The sequence below is a fragment of the Suillus plorans genome (genome assembly GCF_016647745.1).
Source record: "Suillus plorans strain S12 chromosome Unknown HD556scaffold_78, whole genome shotgun sequence".
Classification (NCBI taxonomy): Eukaryota; Fungi; Basidiomycota; class Agaricomycetes; order Boletales; family Suillaceae; genus Suillus; species Suillus plorans.
Genome location: NW_024537462.1, coordinates 133228 through 159145, shown reverse-complemented (window position 1 = coordinate 159145; position 25918 = coordinate 133228). Strand labels below are relative to the sequence as shown.

Sequence of the window (25918 nt, the reverse complement as noted above, 5' to 3'; positions counted from 1 at the left end):
AAGTGATATCCCACACAACCCTGGGTTCTACCAAGTTCTGCCAGCAAATTTTTCGCAGAGTTCTGCCATCCGCCAGGCACAACAAGTTGAACCTGCCAAACCGGTTGGCAGAGCTGGTCAGTTCTGCCCACAACACTACAGACGGCTGTGCATTGTACGGCATGTCCTTTTTAACTCCATACTACTTCTATGAGATCCAGTGATTCCAGTCGAATTAAACTTACCTCTCCCTTTCTGTCTCTTCCGAGGCTTGTCTACCCTCTACGATATTTCTAGTCGAAGCGCCAGTCTTTTGTACACTATACATTTATTTGTTCACAACATCCTGTATGGCTACCTGGCACGGGACGGTCGCTTTCGTATGGTCAACTCTTGCATTTCTCTATTTTGGTGTTGTGTTTGCTGCTGACCCAGAACATGCTATAACCTACTTCGACAATGGACCAGTCCGACTGTTCTTCTTCCATGATACGCCTGTGAGGCATTCATATCTGTCTCAGTGCTCACTTTACCATAACTTTGTCTTCTAGAGTGCGATATACCACGATGCCATCTCCCGGAATATATATATTTCTCAGGATGAAGGCAAGACCTGGGATCGCGCAGATGGCATACCACCTGGTGACGCTGCAATGTTCATCGAACACCCATTCAACAATCGTGTGGTGCGTTATTTTCCATACTCTCTTTCGTGTATCTTTCATCCTGCCTCGAACACACCGACGTGGCTTTCGATCTCACCTAATTCTCTAGGCATTTGTATTAACTGATACCTTCATGCATTACCGCACTGAAGATCGCGGAAAGAAATGGGTCACATTCTCCGTCCCTGACCTAGTAGCCTACGTCTCAAAACCACTCTCCTTCCACTCAGACCCCCGCAAGTGGAAGTATACCCTTTTCCAAGGCACCAAGTGTATACAAATTCCTTGGGGCGAGCGTTGTCAAGACGTGGTGCGTACCTCTCTTCCAGCTCATACCAATTGCAACCAAATTTATATGTAGACATACTACACACAAGACGGATTCACCACAATACCAGAAGTACTCCAAGATGACGTCTCTCACTGCCGATTCGCTCATAGCAGCAAAGACTTTCAACCTGATATTCATGACGACCTCATCTACTGCGTCGCTTACGACTCTTCTGCAATATCCGACTCGCGCAGTATCAAACACAGCCGCCTTTATTCCAGCACAGATTTCTTTGCCACCAGGAAGAGTGAGGATCTTGGCATTGGAAATCAAGCCAAGGGCGTCGTGACATTTGCGATCATGTCTAAGTTTGCTGTTGTTGAACTTAAGGACTTAACGCCCAGCAGTGGTGGTGACATGCTGTTATATGTTTCTGTAGACGTCAAAGAGTGGGTTAAGGCACGGTTCCCCTCCCAGGTGCGCTTACGGGAGAACACATACTCCATCGTCGAGTCTACGGTCCACACCTTAGCAGTACACGTTGTCCTACACGATACAAAAGCCATTGGTTCCCTGTTCGTCGGCGACTCCAATGGCACCTACTTTGTGGAGAGCTTGAAAGATACAAATAGGAATGTGGTGGGGTATGTTAATTATGAGAACATATACGGCGTTGAGGGCGTAGGTATTGCCAATGTCGTTGCCAATGCGCAAGACGTCACGAAGTGGATGGCAGCCAAGCAATTACGGTCGGTTATCACATTCAATGACGGTGATGAACAATGTCTCTTAAGTGTTTTCTTTTGTATTGATTGTATATCTTCGCAGGCAGCTCATGGGCTCCTCTTCTCGCTCCTAGCGGTACCTGCTCCTCCCAGACATGTTCGCTACATCTGCACTCAGTGTCAGACACGCACAGCTCTGGCTCAGTTTTCTCGTCCCCTGCCCCTGGTTTTGTCATGGGCGTGGGTTCAGTTGGGACGACGCTCGCGCCATACGAGGAGAGCAACACCTACATGAGCACTGACGCTGGCCTGACATGGAAGATGGTCCGCGAAGGCCCATATAAATTTGAATTTGGCAATTCTGGAAGTGTCATTGTCATCGCCGATGACCAGCAACCTACAGACTCCATCATGTACTCCACGGACATGGGCCATACCTGGTACGTCTTTGCGCCCTTGTGTGTATATATATTCCACCTTGCTGAAACGCCCCACCCTATAGGAAGACATACAACATTGGCATCCAATTTCGTGTCAAGGGCTTAACTACGGTATCGGATTCAACGTCTCAGAAGTTCCTCCTCCTTGGCCAAGTGATGTCACAGTCCCAACAACCCAGCAACAGCCGCAACACTATCATCCACCTCGACTTTGCCACCCTTGGACGTCTGAAGTGTGGCCCTGATGACAAGGAGCTGTGGTACGCAAGAGCCAGTCTTAATTCTGAGTGCATCATGGGCGCCAAGGTCAGCTGCTGATGCAAACCTTGTCATGTGAAATTTTGCTGATATACTTCAAAGCGACTCTACTACAGGCGCAAGGCTAATGCAGATTGCTACATGGGCGAGAAGTTAGGTCCGGAGAGTCATAATGATAAATGCCCATGCGAGGACTATGATTATGAGTGGTATGTTGTTTCTCGTCTGTCTCCCCATCACGCCCGCTCATATATTGCTCTAGTGACTATAACTATGTATGGTATAACGATGTATCAGGCGACGGTAAATGTATTCCTTTGGGTCCAGAGCGCATACCCAACACAGAGTGCACTATCGGGTCTCCCAACGAGAGATACATGGGATTATCAGGGTATCGCAAGATCCCTGGGAACAAATGTGAGGCTGGCATTCGTAAGGATGAGCCCGTGTCCAAATATTGTTATGGAGGCGAGTATTTTTGAAGTGGTGGAGTGTTTGTCTGATGCATTATTTGTAGCTGAACCTGCTGAAGGAGAGGTTGTTCACCTGATCGTATGTTGTTTTTGTCTTTGTCTTTAGTGGGTGACTTATGATATTGTAGCATACATTCCCCAGCGATATTGTGCAGAGGGAGTATGTCATGGGGTCAAAAGTGAGCACCTTGTACGTGTACCATATCAGACCTCAGCTTGCATATTCTTCTGTAGATCATCCTTGTCCGTCTTGCTGACCTCTCAGTATGGCAATCCAACAACGAGGGCCGTACTTGGGTACAAAAGTTTCCAGAGGAACGTTTCTTAGCGTTCTACATACACCCATACAGCCCCGACCGCGCATACCTCATCACCGACACCAACAAGTTCTACTATACAACAGACGTAGGCCGCTATTGGCATGCCATGAATGCACCTTCGCCCCCTAATTCCTTTGGAGCCAAAGTGCTCCATTTTCAACGCAGGTCCGAATACATCATCTGGATCGGTAATGTGGACTGCCAACCGGGGTATGAAAACTGTCGTGCACAGGCCCAGTACACGTGGAACAATGGGCGTACCTGGCAGTTGGTGGAGAACTACGTTGTCGACTGTGACTGGGCATGTGATGAGCCGCGGATCAATTCATTTAAGATCCTATGTAAGTCATATGAGAACAAGCAGGGCTCGCAGGTATTTTTCGGAAAAGAGAATGCATTGCAGCTCGTCTCTGGGACAAATGCAAATGGTTTTGCAGAGATGACGAAGTTGTTTGACAATGTTGCGGGGTTTGCCAGGTTTTCACAGTTTTTGATCGTTGCAGAGGTGTGTCTTGATGATTCTTTTGTGTTGTGTGCGCGTGCTGGTTGATTCAATGTTTCTGTATTTGTAGTACCTCCAGACCACGCGCACACTTGACCTCAAAATTTCACGGAACGGACAGACATTTACTTCTGCGAGTTTCCCTCCTGGTATGCATCCAGACTCTCATGTAGGCAGAATTCCAACTCGAAAAACACTGGAATTGCTCATGATGTTTCCTAGTCATACGGCATCCTTGATATCAGCACCAACATCATCTTCATGTACATGACAATGAACGAGTGGCCTACGCCATGGGGCAACATCCTCAAATCCGACTCCAACGGAACTTACTTTGTAGTGTCCATCGAGAATGTGAACAGGAACAATGGTGGCTCCATCGACTTTGAAAAATTTGCAGGCTTGAATGGAATTGCGATGGCCAATGTGGTGACCAATCTTGCAGAGGCTGTATTCACGGGTCGTAAAACTCTGCAGACGAGGATCACACATAATGATGGTATGCTTTGTGATTATCTTTTGCGGCTTGTTGATGGTTGGTGCATCAGGTGGCACTTGGAAGGCACTTCGGCCCCCTTCAGTAGATTCGCTGGGTCAGAAGTACCCTTGTTCGTCATTGGTATATAAAATATATATTTCATGGACCATCACCTGGCTAATTTTGCCGCACTATCTAGGCCTGCGCACTCCATGTCCATGGATTCACAGAGCGCGTTGATGCCCGAGTGACATACAGTAGCCCTTCCGTCATCGGTGTCGTTATGGCAGTCGGGAATGTGGGCGATGCACTTGGCCCCTACGCCGATAGCAATACATTTCTATCACGGGATGGCGGGTTCATATGGGAAGAAGTGCGCAAAGGCCCACACCTGTGGAAGTTCGGCGACTCAGGTTCTGTTATTGTGATCGTGAATGACGAAGAGCCGACGGACCACGTCTTGTTTACGACAGACCAGGGGCTTAGTTGGCTAGAATTCAAGTTCATGTTTGACAAGATCAGAGTGAAGGATATTATGACAGCGCCGGAGGGTAGAAGTCGGAAGTTTATACTGCTGGGCCAGTATCCTGGGACAGCCGGCTCGGTGATCGTGCACTTGGATTTCTCATCTCTCACACATAGAAAATGTGAGTAGTGTGCTCTTATGCTCAATGATTGATGTTGAACTCGTCCTTCTAGGCCTCGTGGATGTGAAAATTCCTGGACATGACTTTGAGCTGTGGAGCCCCAGCGAAGAAGGAGACGAACTCTGCTTGCTCGGACAACAGGTGAGTCGCCCAGACTTGAGTTTTTCATTTGTCATCCATATCATCATGTACAGACGCTCTACCATCGCCGCAAACGTGATGTGAACTGCGTTGTTGGACACACGCCCAAGGCACCAAATAACATCATGCGGAACTGCAGATGTAGATCAGAGGATTTTGAGTGGTGAGTTATAGGTGTGATATTACTCGCTTAGAGCTGACTTAAATCTGGTCACGAAAAGTGCATTCAATCATATTTGTAATACGGATGGTGAATGTGTTCTTATACCTGGCGCGAGTCCACTTGCTCCCGATGATTCATGTCGCGATGGTGAAGACTATTGGTACGAGCGCACGGCCTACCGCAAGGTCGTCTACTCTACTTGTGAGGGTGGCGATCGCATCGACCAAGGCACACAACACCCGTGCCCTGACATTGAAGTTCCCGACCACGCTACTTCTGGCCACAGAGCAATGTTCTGGATTATGGTGATTATGGTCTCCTTCACGATCACAGCGCTTGTCGTTGCATGGTGCTGGTACAACAAAAGTAAAATGGCGAGAGGGCGAGTGATATTCACTTAGTATGTGCCCATTCTATGCTCACTGTTGATACACAGGGCGATTCATTTACCTGAAGACGACAATTCGCCCCAGTCAGGTCCTGGTGTGCTTGCTACGATGGCATCTGTGCCATGGTTCCTGCTTGGGCTTTTGGGTGTTGCCTTTAAATATGCGCGTGACGTGTTGCAGGGTTACCGTGCAAGGCGTAAATGCGGAGCTGTGTCTTTGGACGAAGATGCGCAGGTCTTGCATATTGAGGATAGGGAATAAATTGGGCAGCTACCAAACAGTCATATACAAGTGGGAAATGTAGAAAGTGCTCGAGCTTCAATTTTGATCGATGTGCTGTGGTCTCAATCCCGATGAAAGTTAGAAGTTCCGGAGATATTGGAACCACCGGGAGGAAAGGAAGAATTGAGTGTGATTCTGTCGATTATGAGCTCCATGGTACATGGTACATGCCCAGATTATATACATTCGTGAGTAGCTCAACAGCAAGACAAAGAAATTTCTGAATCGTCAGTATATTAGTCTTGTACAAAAGCCCTATGTGACAGGTTGCAAAAGATGACCCTTAGTCCCGATACAGGAACGCAAAATATGGGTTTTGCCATTTGGATCGGACGATATCTTTGATAATCAACAGCCCACCACGCATCGTGAAGGGAGATTCAAATGGTTGTTGTCGATTCGGAATTCTGTGGCAGGCCGGTGAAGCCACTGATTATGACTGTTGCCTTGCTGTCCTCGAGCGACATGAAGGACAGCACGACGGTTGTGACACGCTGGGTGACAACAGCTAGCTCGGCAGCAACACATTGGAGTGGCCTTCCTCCGTCCGGGTTTACCGATGGCAACAAAATATTGCAGGGACGCATCTCAAGAAACCTGCTGTCTCACACAAACAAGTGTCGCCAAAGTGCGAGGAGATGTAGATGTGAGACAAACTCCATCAACGAGCAACGATTACAGTAACAAAGATACCCGATCGAATTCAGTTAGAAGCAGGAACAACACCGGCTGCTACTATGCTGTCTGGAGTTGACAATCCATGAGCGTGAGCCGGGATTGGGAGAAGCAGGAGGAGAAACATAATCCTCGTCACGTATCAGGCTATCATCATCTCTGGGAACTCCTGCTGCGGCGTACCGCTATATATGGATGTGTGAGATTTAGAATACGACAAGAACAAACGAGACGCGCATACCAGTCTACCCAGCGCGAGAGGAACATCAACGATAGTCGGCGATGTAGGACCTGTATGAAGGGGCCACCAAGTTGATAGTCGACCTAAGCGGGATATGAGGGTTGAGGCCTAGGAAATGTTGATGGCGGAGGATCGGACGGTGGGTGGTGCTGGTATGGATTGTGACCAAGAGAATGTAAGTCGAATAGACAATGATGAAAGTTCCCACTCGCGTTCTCGTCTGGTGTTATAAGTGGACGAGGTAGAGGGGATGTAGCAGGGAACTGCAACGGAAGTATCGAGTCAGGTGAGAAGCAAAAGGCAAAACAAACAAACGTCTAGGGGATTGCGAGGCTGAGCGCTGATCAGTGGGAAACAGGGTCCGTGTTAAAAGAGGAAGGAAACAGCTTGCGCAGAAAGCAGAGGCAAGCATATGGGTCCTGGTAGACAAAGGTCGAGAGATGGGAGATATGACAGGCACTATCGGCGTATGGGACGTGTTACATCAGACTGTAACAAAGAATAGTGTGGTGAAGATGGAGGAAAGAGCAGAGCCACATACGTCAAGTAAACCAGCATGGAATAGATGTTCAGATTTACTGGTCTGTAAGAATATTGGCATATAAATGATGGATGTATGAGGGGAATACATACACTAGGCTGCGGTTCTTCTGCAAACCCAATGGTGGCGAGAACATTGGCTGGAATGTTGAATATGTAGATCTTGGTGTCATCCAAGGCCACATAAGCCAGTTGGCGCGAATCGGGCGAGAGGACGACTCTGATGGTGGAATATTTCGCGTCGAATGAAGCGAGGAGCTGGCGGAACTCGAAGGCCCATAACTTGATGGTGTTGTTGGAGTAAGCACCGACGAGAGGAACACAGTCAGCTAGACAAGTGGGGTCACGAGTGTGTTGAAAAGGAGCCCTGACCCTAGTCTTGAGCGATGTGCCAGCAGCAGACGGCTGCCAGCCAAAAGATTGGAGAACGTCCGGGAAATGGCCGACTCTAGAGCTACTCTACATAGACTCTGGGACCAAAGTCTTGGGCCGGTCTAGGGCTTCGGCAGCTGACTTCAGGCGGAGTTCAAACATTCTAGTGTCACGCTGACACAATCTCCCGCCCCCTCCCGCCGCTTGCCTGCTGCCGCACCAAACAGCGCTGACAGGGAATCGGGCGGGCGGGTGATTGCGTAGGCATTAGCCTTAGGAAAGGAAGGCAATTAAGAAGGGCAGATGGGCGGGAAATGGACAACAAAGGCTACTGATAGTGTGCATTTTGAGCGGAGCACGAATGCAGGCAATCGATGGCAGGCGGGCGGGAAGGCATTTGGAAGGCAAATTCACGGTGGCGGGCAGCGGCGGAAGAGCTGAACTGGTGGCACTGCTCGCTTAGGTAAGCTCCCAGGACTCCTATTTCCGTGAACTCACTGATCATGTATTGGGTTTAATGTGAGTTATACAAGGGTAATTGGTCAGCCAGCGGTTGCGTGTTCTCGCGGTCAGTCCGCTCGAGGCCTGTCCTCTTGGCCTGCGTGCTTGCTGCTCTCTGGCCTTGCCATTGTTCCTCTCAGCAGCATGTGTATTCTCCGGCCTATATTCTTGTCGGGAGGCGCCCCCTTTTCCGATGTTGTTTCAATTCTTTTCAAACTCCTTTACTCCTATAGCGGAGTTTTGAAGATTACCTGGCAGACGTCGAGTATAGGAGGCTCTCGCCTCCTTGCTAACTTACTCTCGTCGTCTCGCCAGGTAGGTATTACTATCTAGTTTGCTTGTCTCTTGCTAACTTACTCTCGTCATCTCGCCAGAGATTCTTTTAGTCACAATATAATTCACTGTGTTTTCATCGAGTTTCAACTCTCATGTCTGATAATGGAAATGGACCTTCACAACCTCCCGCTGACTCGTCCCAAACAATGTCCTTCAGATCTGAGCACCCCACACGGCTTTCAGACGCGGAATGTGTGGAGAAATGCAATGAACTCGTCGAACAATATCGAAGACGAGAGAATCCCAAAGTCGACACTATCCTTGCCTTGCGGCAAACGCTTCTCGATTCACCAACCGTCGAGGAGGGAGGAAGTCTTCCTGATGCCCTCGCCGTCTTCGTCAGTATGCTCGACTCCATTGATAGAGCGAATGGGAAAGCTGCCGAACGAGGAAAAGAGCGAGGTCACGAACGAGGAAAAGAGCGAGGTCAGTCTTCCCAACAGCAGGAAGCGGATGGGAGAACCACTGAACCAGGAGATGAGGATCAAGAGGGCGAAGAAAGAGTCAGGAGAGAGCGGGACAGTTCCGAGTCTTCTGATGAGGATGAGCGACCCTCCAAGCGTTCAAAGGGCCGTCTTGACACCTCCAAGTTCCCATGGCATGAAAAACGTGTCAGCGCCATTGCCGCTTTATCACCGGATATCAAGCAAACCTTTGAACAGCTCGAACGTTTCTCAGTCGATCCCAAAGGGGTCGTCAGAGATATCCTTTCCACTCCCGGATGTCCTCCATTTCCCCCAGAACAATGGCTCAATATTGTCCAATGGAAAGTCGTTGACTTGGGCAAGGTCCTCGAGGCGGCGCACTCAACCGACTTGGAGCCAAAACAAACGCACGTCATTGATGACAAGGTTGAGCTCTCCTTTCGGGCAAGTAAATCCACAGCCGGAATCCACTCCGCTTCAGATCACAACATTGCCTTCACCAAATACATCAACGCGCTCACCTTCGTCTTCCCTCAGCGCTGGGAAGAATACACCAGCTGGAATGCCCACATGTCAGGTCTCTTCCACGCCTTCGAAACGTCACGTCATTCGCGAGTTATTGAATACGACAAGGCCGCCCGCACCTTGGTCTCACTCCAACGACACATTCGCCTCACTGATTATTCCGCATTTGGCGAACTCCAATACACCTTCCTGTCCTCCTTTGGTGTGGGTCCCAATTCCTCTGAATCAGGCACTGGCGGAGGAGGGAAGTCAGATAGGACAAGTGGAGGAGGAGGAAGGAAACGAGAACCTTGCCACAAGTGGAATCGGGGCACCTGTCTCAAATCTTCCTCCGAATGTTACTTCTCGCACTGCTGTGACAGGAAAGGTTGTCGAGGAGCTCACAAAAAATCAGATTGTCCTCGCCTCGGCAAAACCGGTGAAGGATCCAAATAGTGTTATTGCCGCTTCTCCTCGCTACAGGCGAAAGAACGTTTGGAATGGACGTTCTCATCCCCAGAGCCCAACTGCTTTGTGGACTGAAACTGCTCTTCCTTTACCTCGTCCTCCGGCTCATGAATTTCAGAATTCCTCCGCTCTTCGTACCATTTCGGACAATTCTCATCTCTTTCGGATCTCTACTTGTATTAACATCGACGAGTTTGAATCTCTACTCTCGGATCATCCTAACCCGGCCTTTGTTCGTTCAGTTTGCGTTGGTCTCCGTGAAGGGTTCTGGCCTTTCGCTGACACCCATTTCGGGGTTTGGCCTCTCACTCACGACAATTCCTTTCGTCCTCTCAACTCTGCTGCTGAGAAAGATTTCATAAAGACCCAGATTGACAAAGAAGTGGAACTGGGTCGATATTCTCAACCTTTCGGGCCTGATCTCTATCCTGGCATGTATAGCATGCCCGTTCACGCTGTACCAAAGCCTGGGACCAGCAAGTTTCGTTTGGTTACAGATCATAGCGCCGGGGAGTACTCTCTCAACTCCATGATTTCTCGGGAAGACATTGCGGGGGTGACTCTCGATAATATCGAGCACCTTGGCAGTGGTCTCCGACACTACCGTCGGACTCATTTGGGAGGAAACTTGCAGCTTTGGAAAGCTGATGTTTCCGAAGCCTATCGACATATGCCCATGCACCCCCTTTGGCAGGTTAAGCAGATTGTCACCTTTGAGGGAAATCGTTTCGTTGATCGACGCAATGTTTTCGGCGGACGCGCTTCTCAACGGATCTACCATGCCTTCATGGCCCTGGTAATCTGGATCGCAATTGTTAAAATCCTCATTTTCTACATCTACATCTATGTGGACGACTCTTTTTCCTTTCAGCGCAAAGAGGAGATGGAGATGTATGCACCTTATCGCAAACTTTTGCCGCGCAACCTTTGCAAGCTCCTCCGTTTGTGGGATCGCCTGGGGGTTCCGCATGAGGAGAGAAAACAGATCTTCGGGGAGGAGTTGCCCATCATTGGTTTTGACGTGGATCCCAACATCTTGCGTGTTCGCATGTCCGACCAATCGCGTCTGGATCTCATCAGCTCAATTCAATCCTTCGCTATTCAAGGGACCCGTCGTTCCCTGCGCGACTTTCAGCACCTCGCTGGGCATCTCAACTGGGCTCTTAACGTGTACCCTTTGCTTCGACCTGGTCTTTCGGCTCTATATGCCAAAACTGCAGGCAAGCTCGAGCAAAGGGCTTTGATCTGGGTCAATCGAGACGTCGTTCGAGAACTCAATTGGCTCATGCGTCATCTCCTCACTTCTGACGGTGTATATTTCATTCGGTCTGTCAGCTGGGATTTTCATCATATGTCCCAAGCGACTCTCTCGGTTTACACTGATGCTTCTGCGAGCGGAATGGCTTTCTGGTATCCATCCATCAATCACGGATTTCAGTGTGACCTTCCTGGAACCTTATCCTCTGACACCATCTTCTTCTTCGAAGCTCTCACTGTCACTGCGGCTATTGTGGATGCCGTCCGGAGAATGCACCCTCACGGACGTCTTGCCGTCTTCACTGACAATGCGAATACCGTTGGAATGTTCAACACTCTTGCCGCTCTTCCGCCTTACAATTGGTTGCTGATGCTCGCTGTTGATGTTATTCTTGACGGAGATATTGACTTGCGCGTTTTTCATGTTCCCGGTGTCCATAACACTGTTGCAGACCATCTTTCTCGTTGGCAGAATAACGAAGCTCGGGAAGTCTCTCCGGGCTTAGTAATTTCCTCTTTTCAACCCCCTCGGAATGCGCTGGGGGCATCAAAAAAATGATCACTCTTTCTGCCAACTCCAAGCAGCCCGTAAGGGAGGCTTGGACTCTGGAGCGTCTCGTTCTCGAGCGCTCAATCTCACTTGGTCTTGCCCTTGATCCTTCGACAACTCGCACTTATTCGTCTCATCTCAACTCTTACTTGTCTTTCTGCGCCCTGCACCACTTTCCCGTGGAACCTACCCCGGATACTTTATCCTTCTATGTAGTGTACATGTGTCAGCATATTCAGCCGCGCTCGGTTGAATCCTACCTCACCGGCATCGTCAGTCAACTCGAGCCTTACTTCCCAGCAGTTCGCAGTATCCGGCAATCTCACTTAGTCAAACAATCGCTACAAGGTTCGGCGCGTCGGTTTGGACGTCCTACGCGTCGCAAGCAGCCTCTCATGCGCAAGGACTTGGTACGGGTTGTGCATGACCTTACCAGGCCTTGGGCCTTTGACGACCTTCTCTGGGTCTCTCAACTCTTGTCAGGCTTTTTCGGTCTCATGAGAGTGGGCGAGTTAGTATGGCCTGATCAACTCGACCTTCAAGACTATTCAAAGTTGTCACTTCGTCACTCGGTTCGAGTGGACGTCGACTACTATTCCTTCCTTCTGCCGAGAGACAAGGCGGACATTCATTTTGAAGGGAATCAGGTCCTTATTCAACGTTCGGAGGATGATGATGATCCTCTTGCACCCTTCGTCGCGTATCTCAACATGCGTGATGCCAGATTTCCTCTTCAACCCTTTCTGTGGCTGCGCAGCACTGGAACGCCCCTAACGCGGGCATGGTTTATTCGGCGTTTACGCGCCTTCTTTCCCGCCAGCATAGCTGGTCATTCATTGCGCGCTGGTGGGGCTACTTCCCTTGCGGCTGCTAATGTGCCGCCTGCTAGCATCCAGCGTATCGGACGTTGGCGTTCTGCTACATGGGAACGTTACGTTCGAAAAAATCCCGTCTTGCTCCAAACGATGCTTTTTCATGGGCAAGTTTCCGTTCATGACTTGCCCATGTGATTTCGGTACGTCTCTTTCATCACTGCGTTCAGCTTAAGTTATTTATTACGTGTCTATTCTTCCTTTTCACACCGATCCATCTATTATTCCATCCATCTTTAATCCCTCCCAACCCTCCCTTTACTATACCGTATAGCGGTCGAGACGACTTTTCTCCTCTTTCTGCAGTTTTTTCTGTCTGCTCTATATGTATTTTTAGGGTCCTTACCAGTCTCGTAGTCTCTTAGTCTCGGTCTCGCGTTTGCTCGTGATGTTCAGGCTTATTTCGCTATGTATTTCTAGTCACAATACTCAAAGGGCTCCCTGTTGTCTGCAGGGAGTCGCGTTTATCCGGTTTACTCCGCGTGTTTCCCTCTGCCATCCGCCTGAACCAATTACTTGGGTTTAATGTGAGTTATACAAGGGTAATTGGTCAGCCAGCGGTTGCGTGTTCTCGCGGTCAGTCCGCTCGAGGCCTGTCCTCTTGGCCTGCGTGCTTGCTGCTCTCTGGCCTTGCCATTGTTCCTCTCAGCAGCATGTGTATTCTCCGGCCTATATTCTTGTCGGGAGGCGCCCCCTTTTCCGATGTTGTTTCAATTCTTTTCAAACTCCTTTACTCCTATAGCGGAGTTTTGAAGATTACCTGGCAGACGTCGAGTATAGGAGGCTCTCGCCTCCTTGCTAACTTACTCTCGTCGTCTCGCCAGGTAGGTATTACTATCTAGTTTGCTTGTCTCTTGCTAACTTACTCTCGTCATCTCGCCAGAGATTCTTTTAGTCACCCACCACTCCCACCTCATCGTTTAAGCGGTCGAGACGACTTTTCTCCTCTTTCTGCAGTTTTTTCTGTCTGCTCTATATGTATTTTTAGGGTCCTTACCAGTCTCGTAGTCTCTTAGTCTCGGTCTCGCGTTTGCTCGTGATGTTCAGGCTTATTTCGCTATGTATTTCTAGTCACAATACTCAAAGGGCTCCCTGTTGTCTGCAGGGAGTCGCGTTTATCCGGTTTACTCCGCGTGTTTCCCTCTGCCATCCGCCTGAACCAATTACAGTACTAACATGACCGAATTCGGAGTAAGGGTGTTGAAAGAATTTTTGAGCAGAGTCCTTTCTTAGTACTCTGTCCACCATGGATGAACTTACTATTGGCTCATATATCAGGGATCGCTCGCCATCCCTTGATACCATTCCTCTCGACATACTTTTCGATATATTTCAGCATCTTCCTATCCAAAGCATCCTGGCACTACGACAGGTGTGCGCCCCTGTTTTCATTTCACGGGGTTTTTGTATCTGATTTTTATTTTCTAGACTAGTAAAAGTTTTGATGCCATCACCCGTCTGCGCAGTCTCTGGGCTCTCCTTCTGCGGACTCTTGTTCAGGAGCAAAACATCCCTATACCCTCCTTCGATGGGAAATCCCCAGAGTCTCTGTCAGCCTTAGAGCTCGAGCGGTTTACATGTCGTGCACTTGCTCTTCGCATCAACTGGACTAACCCTAATCCGAATCTGAAGAGAGAAATCCATTTCGGGGCGACCGTGAAAGATCCGGACGTTTTCTTTATGGAGTTTCTCCCTGGCAGAGGAAATCGTTGGTTAGTTTCTGTCGCGATTCGGGCACGCAGAAAATGTATCATCCAGTGCTGGGACCTTACCGTCCTACAACCCGTGTGCATAGCAAAACTCACGTACACGGATGAGACATACAACCGTGTTGTTATCAATAACGATCCCTCTTCTCCAGCCATAATGGCGATCCAGTCCAAGCCAGAAGTGTGAGTGTAAATAGTAACACCTGCTTTAACGTTCTTGCTGATCGTCTATTATAGAACGGAAATACTCACCATCGACTTCGAAGAGAAAGACCCCGAGTCAGCGTTCGTTCCGCTGAGTGCCATTGATGGATGTAGAGATATCCACCTACTCAGCGGGAGCACACTCGTCACCAAGAGTCCAAAACACGACGGAAAAGTGAGCATATGGGACATCAGCGATCAACCTTATGAGAAAATCCAGTTGGTGAGCCCTTCACTATTGCAGGTTAGCTTGCTTTTCCAGTGTAATCCCGCACATCGCTGAATTCTATGATTTAGGAGTACAGATGCAGAGCAATGCATCTCTGTGACGATTACCTGATAATATTCCTCATCCGGACTGTCGAGCTCTACTCGACCATTCCCCGACCCAACAACATTGCAGCGCCGGGAGTGCCAATCTCGTATCCACTCGCACAGCACAGCTTCCAATATCGGATCATAGACAACGTCAATATGTCAGAACAAGTTAGCTGGCATGCTGTGCGCTTGCACCGTCCGTTGCCAATCAACATTGTCATTCGAGTTGGAACCTCCCATTTCCGGCCCGGGCACACATTGCATCATTTCGTGCTTGACCCAAATCCCGCGTATGTCCCAGGACGGAAGACTTCTCTATGCAACCTTCCATACCTGGTGCAGCCCACTCTAGTGTACACGAGATGCTCTCCAGTGTGGTCAGATCTGAAGTCGGACATTGCTCTCGGACGATATGGTACTATGATCTTACTTGACAACCATGACCAAGACGGGACGGAGTATGGGGACTTCAAACACCAGCGACTTGCAGTACGGATACTGACGACTACAGGAGGATCCTCGACTAGCCAGCATGGTTCACATCGTTCCATGGCATTTCGCGTACGAGCCGGCAACTATTGGAACGGGGCAGCGATTGATGAGGAGTCTGGGAGAATTGTGGTCAGTGATGTGGAAGGTATGATAACACTCTTCGAATATCTTTAACTTGGTTTCTCCTTTTGTTTTTTGTTTTGATTATTGTCTCTTGGCATGGACATCTTCTCCACACACACATCAAACTCACATCTAGCATATTTCACCATTTTCTCGTCTGTCACTTTATAGCCCTTATCCATGATATACGAAAGAAAATTTGTGGTGGTGTACAACTGCGTGTTTCATTCCTGCTAGGTTTCCATTCCGAAAGGATTCCAATTATTCCAAGTCACAGCCGATATATCGCGTTAGGACGCAATGAGGACCTAAAAACCAATATGTGCTGTGTCATAATCCTATGCTCGGAAAAGTACGTACCGCCGACGGCGTCAGTCCGAGTTCCCTCAGTGTTTTGCTAAATTGATCGCGAGAGAATGTTTTCCTATTGGAAAAATCATGAATCCTCGGTGCTGGGCACACCGCGTAACAAGATACAGACTGACCTGGGAAAATGCTGGGCGAATGTGACTGTTTCCACATCGACGGAAAGCGTCTGTGCAGCTATAAATTCAGCTACTTCACGTAACGCTTGCAAGATGTGTCAGTTCACAAGACGTTCGTGTATGCAGGGAAGCGATGAGACACACTTGCATCACTCGGCAAAGTGGTCGTGTAAGGCGTTCCTCCACTTGCCATACGGATTTGGAGACGAGTGTCTTTGAAGTCCTTCCCACTTGTGCCGCTGGACGAGGACGCTGTTACTGCTGGAGTCGTTGACGCACTGGCTGATGCGTCAATAATCGGTTGGCCGTCACGTAAAGCTTTCTCCCTTGCAGCCTTTTCTGCACGGGCTTTCTTATCAGCCTCAATCTGGGCCTTTACCGCGGCCTTGGCCTTGGCATCCTCAAGCTTCTCTACCGCACGCGGTTAGATCGGATTAACATGGACAGAATCCATGCGCATGGCAATCACCTCTACGTTTCTGCTCAGCTTCTTTCACGAGCTCCTTGGCTTTCAGCTCATCTTTTGCTTTGCTGATGTCCTAGTTTGATTGAACTTCTGAAACACAAAAACCACCAAGTACCCGACTAAACACACCTTGCCAGACTTGCGGCGAATAGCTTCATTCGCACGTGCTTCCTCGGATTCTTGTTGAGACTTTACGCTGCGCTTTGCAGCTATTTTTTCTCTGAGGTCAGCCAACTTCTGCCGCTTCTCTTCCTCCGTAAGTGGCTTTATCTGAGGGTCATCTGAGGTTAGAGATACGGCACGCGACACGGGGTACAAACCTCTTCCGTAGACTCCTCAAACTGATCATGTCCACTCTTCTCTGCATGGTAATTAGCCAACGCTGTATTCTTAAATACCTTGCCGCATTCTGAGCATTTGATACTCTAATAAGTGAGTTTACTGAAGATAGAGGCTTCAGAGCCGCAATTAAAATAAACGTACTTTGGCATCTACTTCAGTGCTCGATGCGGCACCAGATTTAGTTCCTATCAAGCGCCGCAGGGCATCTTCATCTTCGTCGTCAACATCGACATCGACGTCCATGGGCTGCCCTGCGCTGCCCGATGCACTTGTAGGAGCAGCAGCGCTCGGATCTGGAATAGGCTTCCCTTCGTTCTCCAGAATGTGATCCATTGCAGGCTGCAAACCGCGATTGTTAGTCGCTCTCAATGCCCCTACGTATAGCGCGTCCACGGTGGCGCCTCAATCAGCCAGGGAACGCGGACTGGTGAGACAAGAGAATACGAACAGTCAACACGGGCTGGGTCGAATCCCATGCTGAGTAGCGTTTCCTTATCGCCAGCCATCAGTAATGTTGAGATATATACAAAGCTTTGAAGAGTTCGGGTCGAAACAAGGTCGAAAGGAGGTCACGCCGGTGACGCCGGTTACGCCGAAGTGCTCAGACGACTCAACTAGTATTTCCATATTTGGACTCGCAAAAGTACCCGACGAATGGATTCAAGTAGCTAAGCTCATCTCTGCTAGCTAGATTTATTCAGCTTAGACTTGAAGGCTAATTAGGAATGACACACAGTAGATGTTATGGAACGTGAGTTACAAGTGTATGGTGAACTACGCTGGATCCGATGAGCAAATCAATTGATCATGTCCTACCAGGTCAAGTTAGTGTCTCAAGTCAGACAACCAAAGATCAGAAACAAACTCTCGAATTATATGTAACAGGTAAGGTATTTATACGTATACAAGCTAGCAAGTTTGACTATCAAGATTCTTCTATAGATCTAACTCCATATAACCACTAGTGCTACAAAATCGTAAACAAAAACGCACAGCAAGATACAACAAGATCAGCGTTAATGAGCGTTATTTATGTTGAATAGACAGAAAGGTAATGAATGAACTGTGCACTCCGCCTCCTACTTTTTCGATGACTTGAAGAAGCCTATCATGTTGAGCCTCGACGGCTTCTTGGCGAGAGTCTTCTTGCAGGGAAAACTCAGCGAGTTGCTGTTGTTGGGCTGCAAGAGGTCGAGGCGCGTAGGGAATTTGTCACGCTCGTCCTTGTACATGGCTGGAGCAGAAGGGACAGCAGAAGCTATAGGCTCGAACGAAGACTCAAAAAAATCCTTGTGGGTGCGTTCAACATCCATGGGAGAGTTCGACGGCTGCCTCAGTGTAGGGCTAGGAGGGGTGAACGTCAGTGGCGCAGGGCGTCTGCGCGCCTTGCCCTTGGGCTTAGCGACACCATTTGCACATGCCGACATCGCAAAATCGGGACTCTCGGGAGATGCGAAGCCTTCGGAAAACGCGACGTTCAAAAGGTAGTCGGGTTTGTGAAGGTGCTTAGCGGCGCGCCGAGGACGGGATGGGAGCGCGAGGACAGACATTGCTGGCTTGCGAGTAGCGAGGGGAGTAAGAGCGCTTCCGAAGACAGCGAGATCATCCGTGTCAAGATGGTCAGTGGGCTGGACGATGTAGCGCGGATCCAAGTCAGAGTCTTGGGTTGAAACGCTAGCGCGACGCTCCTCGTCAACGTCAGGGTTAGCGGAGGACGATTTGTCCCCGCCAAAAGTAACCCACCCTAGGTCACCCATACCGCCAGCGGCACCATCCTCGCCGACGGCGAGGAGATGGGCATACTCCCATTCCTCGTCCTGATCCCACCAAACACCACCTTCGCCATCACGGTAGACATCACTAACACCGGCAGCTCCAGCTCTGGCCTGAGCCTCCATGACACGTTTGATGTTGGATTCCATGCTGCCGCCGTCAATAAACTGCATAAGCGCGAGCTCGTTGGCAAGAGGTGCAGGGCGCATGTTAGCGTACTTCGCCTTCTTGCGCTTGACCACAGCAGCAGACGACGCTGCTGCTGCTTTAGCCTTCATCTTTGTGGGAGATGAGGGCGCTGCGGACTTGGATCTGCCACGGTACTTGAGTCCGGACAAGGAGCGTAAGCGTGTAAGCCCGCGAGGCTTGCGTGTCGGTGATGTGGGCACAGGAGGTAGTGGAATCTGATGCCTAGCCTCAGCAGTGCGAGGCTTGAACGCGATGGGAGTCTTAGGGAACTGTAAAAAGGCAGAAGTATAGCCGACGGTGGTGAGGTCGGCTTTAAAATTCTGTATTGAGGGGGTTGCGGCGTTGCGATGGGCAGTGGAAGGGGTGTCTAAAACGTTTAAGAAGCAGCCTGCTGAGCCACGGGCGGACGTAATGGATGCTCTGCGACCGCAGCCGATCGAGGGACGGCGACGCGGAGAACGCGGAGAAAGAGATCCAGGAGATCCAGGCTGGACGTGGGCTGCCCAAGCGGTGATTGTAGAAAAAGTATTCGAGCGAGGGCGGATGCGCGGGGGGGCCTGAGGAACAACTATCCTGGCGTACGAAGGTGGTGAAGGCAGGGGTTGTGTAGGACGCTTTTTAGGGGGTGGGGGATAAGCCAGGAATGCGTATTTCGGGCGATGACCTGCTTGAATAACAATATCCTGAGGCACGGCATGGAACGGGATAGTACTAGTAGACATGGATGCGGACTCGGAACGAGCGTGAAGTTCTAATAAATCGATATATGGACGAGACTTCACGGAAGTATCTGTCTATTCTGCATTGGGCGCACGTTAGTTGGTCATTGTCGAGAACGGAGACATGAAACTTACAAGTGACGTGGGAGAACAGTCAGGGAACGTTATAGTCTCTGGAATAAACGCAGACAGAACTTGAAAGAAATGAGCAATATAGTGATCACAGTGCAGATGGTCTATGCTGGATGATATACAATTGGGTAGCGTTGCAAAGAATTAGTAGAAAGATGAAAATGTTGCAAGAGAGTGCTGAAGAGTTGGATGATGATCCTGATTAGTAGACGCGAGGCTAGCTCAACGGTACTAGATGGGGTTTGGAACTGCACCAGGCGTCTGCTTTTGAGGGATAGCCTGGACAAAAGGCTGTAGTCCACGGCCACTGTTTGGACAATAGTACTTATCGTCTAACAAGCGCTGTGGCAAATTAGCCTCGGCTTGTATTGTGTAAACTCGCACCCACAACAAGGCATTAATTGTCTTCCCAGGACACCGTAAACTCTGTTCACGTCGGCTGTTTCCGCCCTCATTGTCCGACTTCAATGCATTTGCTCCATGGTCAACTTGGATGAAAACGTGAATCAAATTTGCGAGTATCACACTTAACCCTTGCAACCGGAACAGCACCTCATCCAGCGAGGCTCCTTGAAATTACATATCGACTAACAGGAGTGATCAGGGTCTCTGCTAATAAATACAATGCTTGCCTAACTAGGCAGCTCAACGCCAGCACTGCTGTACTTTATTAGTCTCTTGACTTTGTCTTGACTAGCCAAACGATTAGCAACTGGTTAGAAGGAGGACAATTGGAAAGGCAAGAAATGCAAGCTGCTCTGTCATATTTTATTATCATTGTCGCTCGCTGAAAACGTGCGTGGCCTTCCGTGGCTACCAATTTTTCCACACTTGCTGGCATCCGCTGACTCGCTCAACACACCCATTGCAGTGCCCGGAAGCAGTCCCGTCACTCACAGCCTTATAAAATGATGGACGATCAAACAAAAGAGGTGATGTACATTGCTTGGAATACATGTGCACGTTATTTTCATCAGAATCGGTCCTAGTGGTATCTGCCAATATCAGCACTTCCCCCCTCTAAGACCCGCGACCACGACCTCTGAAACCTCTCCCGACATGAATGACGCCCGCTCTTCCGCGAGGGGACATACCCCTCGATGCAGGCCCTATCCCAGGCTGTACATCAACCTCTGCGGAGGGGTGAGGCGCACCAATCTGTACATTATGGGATCCAGCTCGGGGATGAACCGCGGTTGCTATCCTCGCTCTCCCTCTACCACCTCTTGGACCGAACGTGTGAGGATTAAATTTGCTAACCTGCGGGTTGTGCATCTCTGGATGAACAAATCCCCCATTCTTTCCACCTCTTCCGAACCGTATGGATGGTGGGACCAAAGATAGAGAGTTTATCGAATTTGCCAATTTGTCTATGTCATGGTCAGCTGCAGTCTGCACTGCGCCATTTCCTCGCCGTGGTGAGATAGCGGTTCGTATGGGTATTTCCTCAAGCTCTTGATGGTGACGTATTTTTGGTGTTGCTTCTCCATTTTGTTCCTCACCACTGCTTGACTCTTCATTTTCTCCTTCATCGCTATCTTCCTCTTCATCCTCATCTATGACCATTTCGTCATCTTCGGAGTCCTTCTCGTTTTTATTATCTCTGGGTTTCCAAGTTCCTCTGATCATGCTGGCGCCATCTCCCCAACGTTTAAGTAGACCGCCCACACCTTTGTTTGTTACAGCGAAAAAGTACTCTTTTGGGTATGAGTGTGCTTGGATAAGATGTAATCGACGTGCTTTGGGCGTCTGGAATAATCGTGGACATGATGCAAGATGACAAGCAAACTGTGAGACAGATGAGGAAGTGAGAGCATGCAGGACACTGCAGTGAAATAAAGCGCACAATTTTATCCCCCCTATCTTTTCGAACAGCAGCAAGTGGATCATGGCATTCTGTTTGATGCTATCGATCATCGATCATCGATGTCAGCGCACTCGCGGACGACCTCACTCGTGCGCAGTCCACTCACGAGCTCCAGCAATCTTGCATCGGGAAACACAAACCCACATCCCTTCTGCTCACAAACTTGCGCATGATATTTTCCATAATGCAGCTCCAGATCTCTCGAGTTTGCAATCGGTGTCGGGCGGTTATGCGGCGGATTACACGTCGGGGGCAGTGTGCAGAGCAAACGGCGATCCCCCGTTGCCTCATCTGCGGTGCGACTAGACTTATACATGGGTTCAGGTTCTAGTGATAGCGATGTCGATGTCGTCGATTGAGATGGAAGTGATAATCGTGAAGCCGAAAACGTACGTTGGCGTTTGTTGGAGGACATTTGCGTCTTTTACGTCTTCCCCACCTCGTTGCAAGCACCAGGAGATATCACTCGATCGGGAAGGTGACGCCGCGGAGATCTAAATTTATGTGTCACGCGGGTGTGACGTGTGGGTTCGGTCACATTTCTTTCCCCTCCACATTCAGACTCCAGAGCCCCGTCCAGCGTCTTGCAATGTCGTCAAAACGCAAATGGGACCAGGCTGCCCCTGAATCATCACCTTTTGAATTGGACACTCCTATAAAGGCGCAAAAAACTGACGAGGGGAAGACTGCTTCTGAAGCTGCGGCCGCTGCTGCTGCTATTGCTGCCAAAATTGCCGCACAGTTCAGTGCTGGTGGTGGCATCGCCGGGAGTATACAGATCGGACAGAAGGACCCGCATGATGGAGATTTCACTCACGACATTGACATCAACGATGTCCGGAACCGGTATATGTTGACAAAAGGTTCTACACAGACCGAGGTGTGTGTTTTGAGTGGTGGTTGTATGGCCAGCTAGCTTCTAATCTCGCAAATAGATTCACGAGGACACGGGTGCCTCAGTCAGTACCAAGGGTGTGTGGTACCCGGATCGATCAAAGGCAACGGAGAAGGACCCTCCATTATACCTTCACCTTTCGGCTTCAAGCAAGGAGATGTTGCAAAAGGCAATTGACAAGGTTAACGAGCTAATAGCGGTTGATCTTGGTCCACTAGTAGAGGACAAGAAGGATAGATTGCGCGAAAAGGTTTTGCAATTGTTCTAACGTTTCACCGTTGGCTTACTCTTCTCCCAGCGTAAATGGCCAGAAGAGAAAATGCCTGTGGGCCTCGAGACCATTCGCAATTTCAACGTTCGTGCCAAAGTTGTTGGGCCACAGGTATGTTTGAATTTCCTCTATGTCGAACATTTCAGAATTAGCGCTTGTGCCAGGGAATGTTCGTGAAATATATCCAACAAGAAACAAGTACACGTGTGCAGATAAAGGGTCAAGGTTCAGGCTTTGTAGAGCAGGAAACCGGCCGGGAGTCAGATGAGCCTATGCACATACATATTACGTGAGACTTCATGCATTCGACTGCTTGTATGACTGACACCTCGGCAGCGGACCAGACGAAAACCAAGTAGCTCGCGCTAAAGTGCTCACAGAAGACTTGCTCGAAGTTGTACGCTCTGAGCATGCCAAAGCACAGTCAGCAATGATGCAACAACAAATGGAGTTGCACCAAGCACAAATGCAATTTGCACAGTACCCGGCGGTAAGCTTAGTCCTCTTCTTACACATAATGTTCTTCAGTTAACATTTGATTCCTAGGGTGGGTACGGTGCTCCACCACCTGCACCTGAAAACGCACCTCCACCGCCACCACCTGGAGAGCAGCCTCCCCCACCTCCAGATGGTAGTGCACCTCCACCGTATCCAGGTGCACCAACCGGCACTCCAGGGCCAGATACCCAAGATGCATATGCAGCATACTGGTAATTTTTCTTCCAATATCTTCCTGTATTTGTCCTCACGTGACGGTAGGGCACAATACGGCTACGATGTCAACTCAGCGCAGTTCAAGGAGTGGGCTGCGAGTCAGCAAGCGCAGTATTACCAAGCATACGCTGGACAAACAGCTGCACCTGCACCAAGCGACAGTGCACCTCCACCGCCACCGCCAGCATAGAAGGCTGTTATATTTGATGCTTTCAATATGTAGCGATCGTACCTTGCTTTATATCTGTGTATTTTCGGTTGGTGCATTTCAGACTCATCGACGTACCCTTTGCTTTGTTGTAAGTATTGTTAACACAGGCCAATAGCATACCATGAGCGACGATGGATGGTCTGCCATGTTAAAACTGCACTGGTACCTGCGGGGAACCATATTGATGTTGCATCATTCGGTCTACATGTCATTTTCAATAGATCAAGGTAACCACTACACTATCAGGCCCAGGCGAGGCGTCCAAAGAAAATTGGCCGCCTCGCTCTAACCAAATCATTTCTGTCTTTATGCTGAGGAACCAGCATGCCAGAATTATACGACGATGGAGACCATCTCGTGCTGCTCGAACCTCGGTGGAGAAGTGAAACATACACAGTCCTCGAACGTCGTACTAACTTCTACACAGTCATCCTTGGCATGCGTATCCCAAATACTGATGATGAGACGGGGTGCGAGAATAAATGGCGCGGTATCGTTGAAAAGCTCTGAGAGGCTCATTGCCGGGGTCTGGGTGGTACCAGTGCGTATGTTAGCTGATCTCTGTATAACCCTTGGGAAGTATCATACCGGAATATGAGCCCATAATACCACCAACAAGATCTGGTTTGTCAAATTCCTAGCAGGAATGATGGATACTTTCACAACCCACTCGATGAAGGGGGACTTACAGGGCAAAGTACAGGATATGATACCGAACGATCATAACCATGTATGTATTAATCCTCATGTGAGTTTCCCTCTGTTCCTTAAGGTGCCTCGCGAGGATGGCAGCCGCAAGAACAACTAGTAAGATATCATAGCACACAATCGGAATGGAAGTATAGATCGCAGGCATAGGTCCGATGTTGAAGGAAAGGGTGCAGTACTTGGCGTTTGGAGTTATGATTTCTTTCACTATGTCATGAGGCGGGGTCAGCTTGCAGTCAACTTTCAGCAAAAACAATTACCGGAGAACGCGCTACGTCGACTGTATAGATAGATGTCCGTCCCAATCGAGAGGGCAACGATAGGCAAGAACAATCCCACCAGAACATAAAGTAGGAGCTTGGATTGATCACATATGGCATAAAGCCGCCAAATGAGAATGGCTGCGAGTGCAGGGTTCAAACCCATAGTGAGATGCAACAATGTATATCATACCTTCTGCAAACCAGAAATACACTGAAAATCCCCATTCAATTAGAACGATAAGAGCGTAGCCTAATTCGCTATAATGATAAGTGAATGGGCATCAGGTTGAAAACAGTATACTTGCAGCTATAATGATAAGAGGATAACAATTTTTGAGACTTGACTCTTGGGACATACTTGGGACGTACGGCTAGAACATGAGTTAGCCAAAAACACTCTAAATGGAAAATATCAATACACTGACTGATTCAGGTATGTACAACAGACCACCCCCTAGGGCCGGTCAGTTGACAATGGGTCGGGTAGGCACAGGGTTACGCACAGAAACCGCACAGCCTGGTGTGAGTGTCAGCGTGCATACGTGCCATGTCAAGGAGCTATGATGACGTACAGTGCGAGGAAAAGACCAAGATATCAAACCTAGCATAGCAAATAAAATATGGTACAAATCTAAGCACTTTCAAACAGGGCGAATCTCACAACGAGGTACAGGCATGACATTAGCGACAACGGTCGTTTCTGGAGATTAAATCAATCCCTGGGCTGATGTGATTGTGCAGATCTGGGTTGGACACTGACCCAGACATAATTAACCTATGCCGACAATACTAGTGATAAGTACTTGACCGACAGAAGAGATGACCGTAACCTCGATTTACCTCTTTGTCTAAGAGAAGAACTACACAATTTTCCGATCAGCGGCAGTAGTGATAAGTTTTCCAAGGCCACTAACGGTACTCATATAACATCAGGGTGATGATTGGCACTGGAATCGATGTTCAGCCCAATAGTCGTGAATCAGTTAGAATACGCTAACGAACCACCTGCATTGTTATTCCAGCGGAGACCAGCGACAACTTCTTGTTCTGACATGAGACTGTGCAGATCGAATGGGAGCCTGAAGAGGTGACTGATGGGCTGATGATTGAGTGATGGTTGAATGGAAACTGTGCCACACGGTGCTACCGAGTAAGTTGCCCGAACTTATCGTATGTCGGCATCACGGACTGCTATCTCAATAGGAGTTAGCTAGAAATGAATCGAGGGTACTGCACGGGACTTGTAGATTGATGCATATACGTACTTACAATTCGGAACGCCCCTAAAAATTTGGCTTCGGCTTCCGGAACTACTTCAAGATGCTATGCTCTGTTGGAGAATTGATGGGTAGTTACGTAAGTTATTGGTGTTCGACAGGTCACACGATCTGTGATATTATGTTTGTGGGGAACAGCAAAATATTCTCAACTCTGCAAGGACGTACTATATATACTCATGTTCAACAATTCGGTCCACAAACATTGCATATTACGGTATGTGGGTACTACACTATTAGGTGCTACACAAAGCTCTAAGTTGTTTATTAATCAATTAACTCACTC

General features: G+C 49.0%; 9 protein-coding genes across 9 annotated transcripts; 5 read left to right on the top strand and 4 right to left on the bottom strand.

Annotated features, from left to right (window-relative positions):
* The first annotated feature begins 357 nt into the window (after nt 1-357).
* HD556DRAFT_952581 (uncharacterized protein) lies at nt 358-5804 on the top strand. The gene is made up of 19 exons (XM_041312111.1): nt 358-476; nt 533-665; nt 754-954; nt 1006-1687; nt 1744-2080; nt 2143-2386; nt 2441-2547; nt 2601-2806; nt 2856-2890; nt 2940-2990; nt 3046-3636; nt 3704-3802; nt 3856-4132; nt 4182-4252; nt 4311-4758; nt 4811-4899; nt 4953-5062; nt 5121-5444; nt 5499-5804. The coding sequence occupies exons 1-19, from the start codon at nt 439-441 to the stop codon at nt 5710-5712; spliced, it is 4257 nt and encodes a 1418-aa protein (XP_041154858.1). The 5' UTR covers nt 358-438; the 3' UTR covers nt 5713-5804.
* A 2680-nt stretch (nt 5805-8484) lies between these two features.
* Nucleotides 8485-9783, top strand: HD556DRAFT_1246703 (uncharacterized protein; the record flags this gene model as incomplete). Its single annotated transcript, XM_041298633.1, has 1 exon — nt 8485-9783. A coding segment is annotated over one exon (1299 nt), but the record flags the coding sequence as incomplete, so codon positions are not given.
* Nucleotides 9784-11766: 1983 nt separating this feature from the next.
* Nucleotides 11767-12498, top strand: HD556DRAFT_1191721 (uncharacterized protein; the record flags this gene model as incomplete). Its single annotated transcript, XM_041296186.1, has 1 exon — nt 11767-12498. A coding segment is annotated over one exon (732 nt), but the record flags the coding sequence as incomplete, so codon positions are not given.
* Nucleotides 12499-13720: 1222 nt separating this feature from the next.
* HD556DRAFT_1246716 (uncharacterized protein) lies at nt 13721-15371 on the top strand (the record flags this gene model as incomplete). Its single annotated transcript, XM_041298635.1, has 4 exons — nt 13721-13846; nt 13903-14366; nt 14421-14631; nt 14685-15371. The coding sequence occupies 4 exons, from the start codon at nt 13721-13723 to the stop codon at nt 15369-15371; spliced, it is 1488 nt and encodes a 495-aa protein (XP_041154855.1).
* A 139-nt stretch (nt 15372-15510) lies between these two features.
* HD556DRAFT_1501750 (ubiquitin-related domain-containing protein) lies at nt 15511-17119 on the bottom strand (the record flags this gene model as incomplete). The annotated part of the gene is made up of 8 exons (XM_041308964.1): nt 15511-15744; nt 15806-15890; nt 15950-16216; nt 16275-16344; nt 16401-16541; nt 16592-16696; nt 16755-16987; nt 17062-17119. 8 exons carry the CDS (start codon nt 17117-17119, stop codon nt 15651-15653), a joined length of 1053 nt encoding a protein of 350 aa, XP_041154854.1. The 3' UTR covers nt 15511-15650.
* A 516-nt stretch (nt 17120-17635) lies between these two features.
* Nucleotides 17636-19555, bottom strand: HD556DRAFT_952307 (uncharacterized protein). The gene is made up of 2 exons (XM_041312110.1): nt 19430-19555; nt 17636-19374 (listed from the first exon to the last, which is right to left on the bottom strand). The coding sequence occupies exon 2, from the start codon at nt 19295-19297 to the stop codon at nt 17693-17695; it is 1605 nt and encodes a 534-aa protein (XP_041154853.1). The 5' UTR covers nt 19298-19374; nt 19430-19555; the 3' UTR covers nt 17636-17692.
* A 528-nt stretch (nt 19556-20083) lies between these two features.
* HD556DRAFT_1408954 (uncharacterized protein) lies at nt 20084-21752 on the bottom strand. The gene is made up of 3 exons (XM_041304105.1): nt 21400-21752; nt 21273-21332; nt 20084-21214 (listed from the first exon to the last, which is right to left on the bottom strand). Exons 1-3 carry the CDS (start codon nt 21706-21708, stop codon nt 20447-20449), a joined length of 1137 nt encoding a protein of 378 aa, XP_041154852.1. The 5' UTR covers nt 21709-21752; the 3' UTR covers nt 20084-20446.
* A 74-nt stretch (nt 21753-21826) lies between these two features.
* Nucleotides 21827-23547, top strand: HD556DRAFT_1408947 (uncharacterized protein). The gene is made up of 7 exons (XM_041304104.1): nt 21827-22173; nt 22229-22438; nt 22487-22570; nt 22624-22748; nt 22796-22949; nt 23006-23169; nt 23219-23547. Exons 1-7 carry the CDS (start codon nt 21883-21885, stop codon nt 23361-23363), a joined length of 1173 nt encoding a protein of 390 aa, XP_041154851.1. The 5' UTR covers nt 21827-21882; the 3' UTR covers nt 23364-23547.
* Nucleotides 23541-24518, bottom strand: HD556DRAFT_1501744 (uncharacterized protein; the record flags this gene model as incomplete). Its single annotated transcript, XM_041308963.1, has 4 exons — nt 23541-23912; nt 23973-24021; nt 24074-24299; nt 24353-24518. The coding sequence occupies 4 exons, from the start codon at nt 24516-24518 to the stop codon at nt 23718-23720; spliced, it is 636 nt and encodes a 211-aa protein (XP_041154850.1). The 3' UTR covers nt 23541-23717.
* Between the last annotated feature and the right edge of the window lie 1400 nt (nt 24519-25918).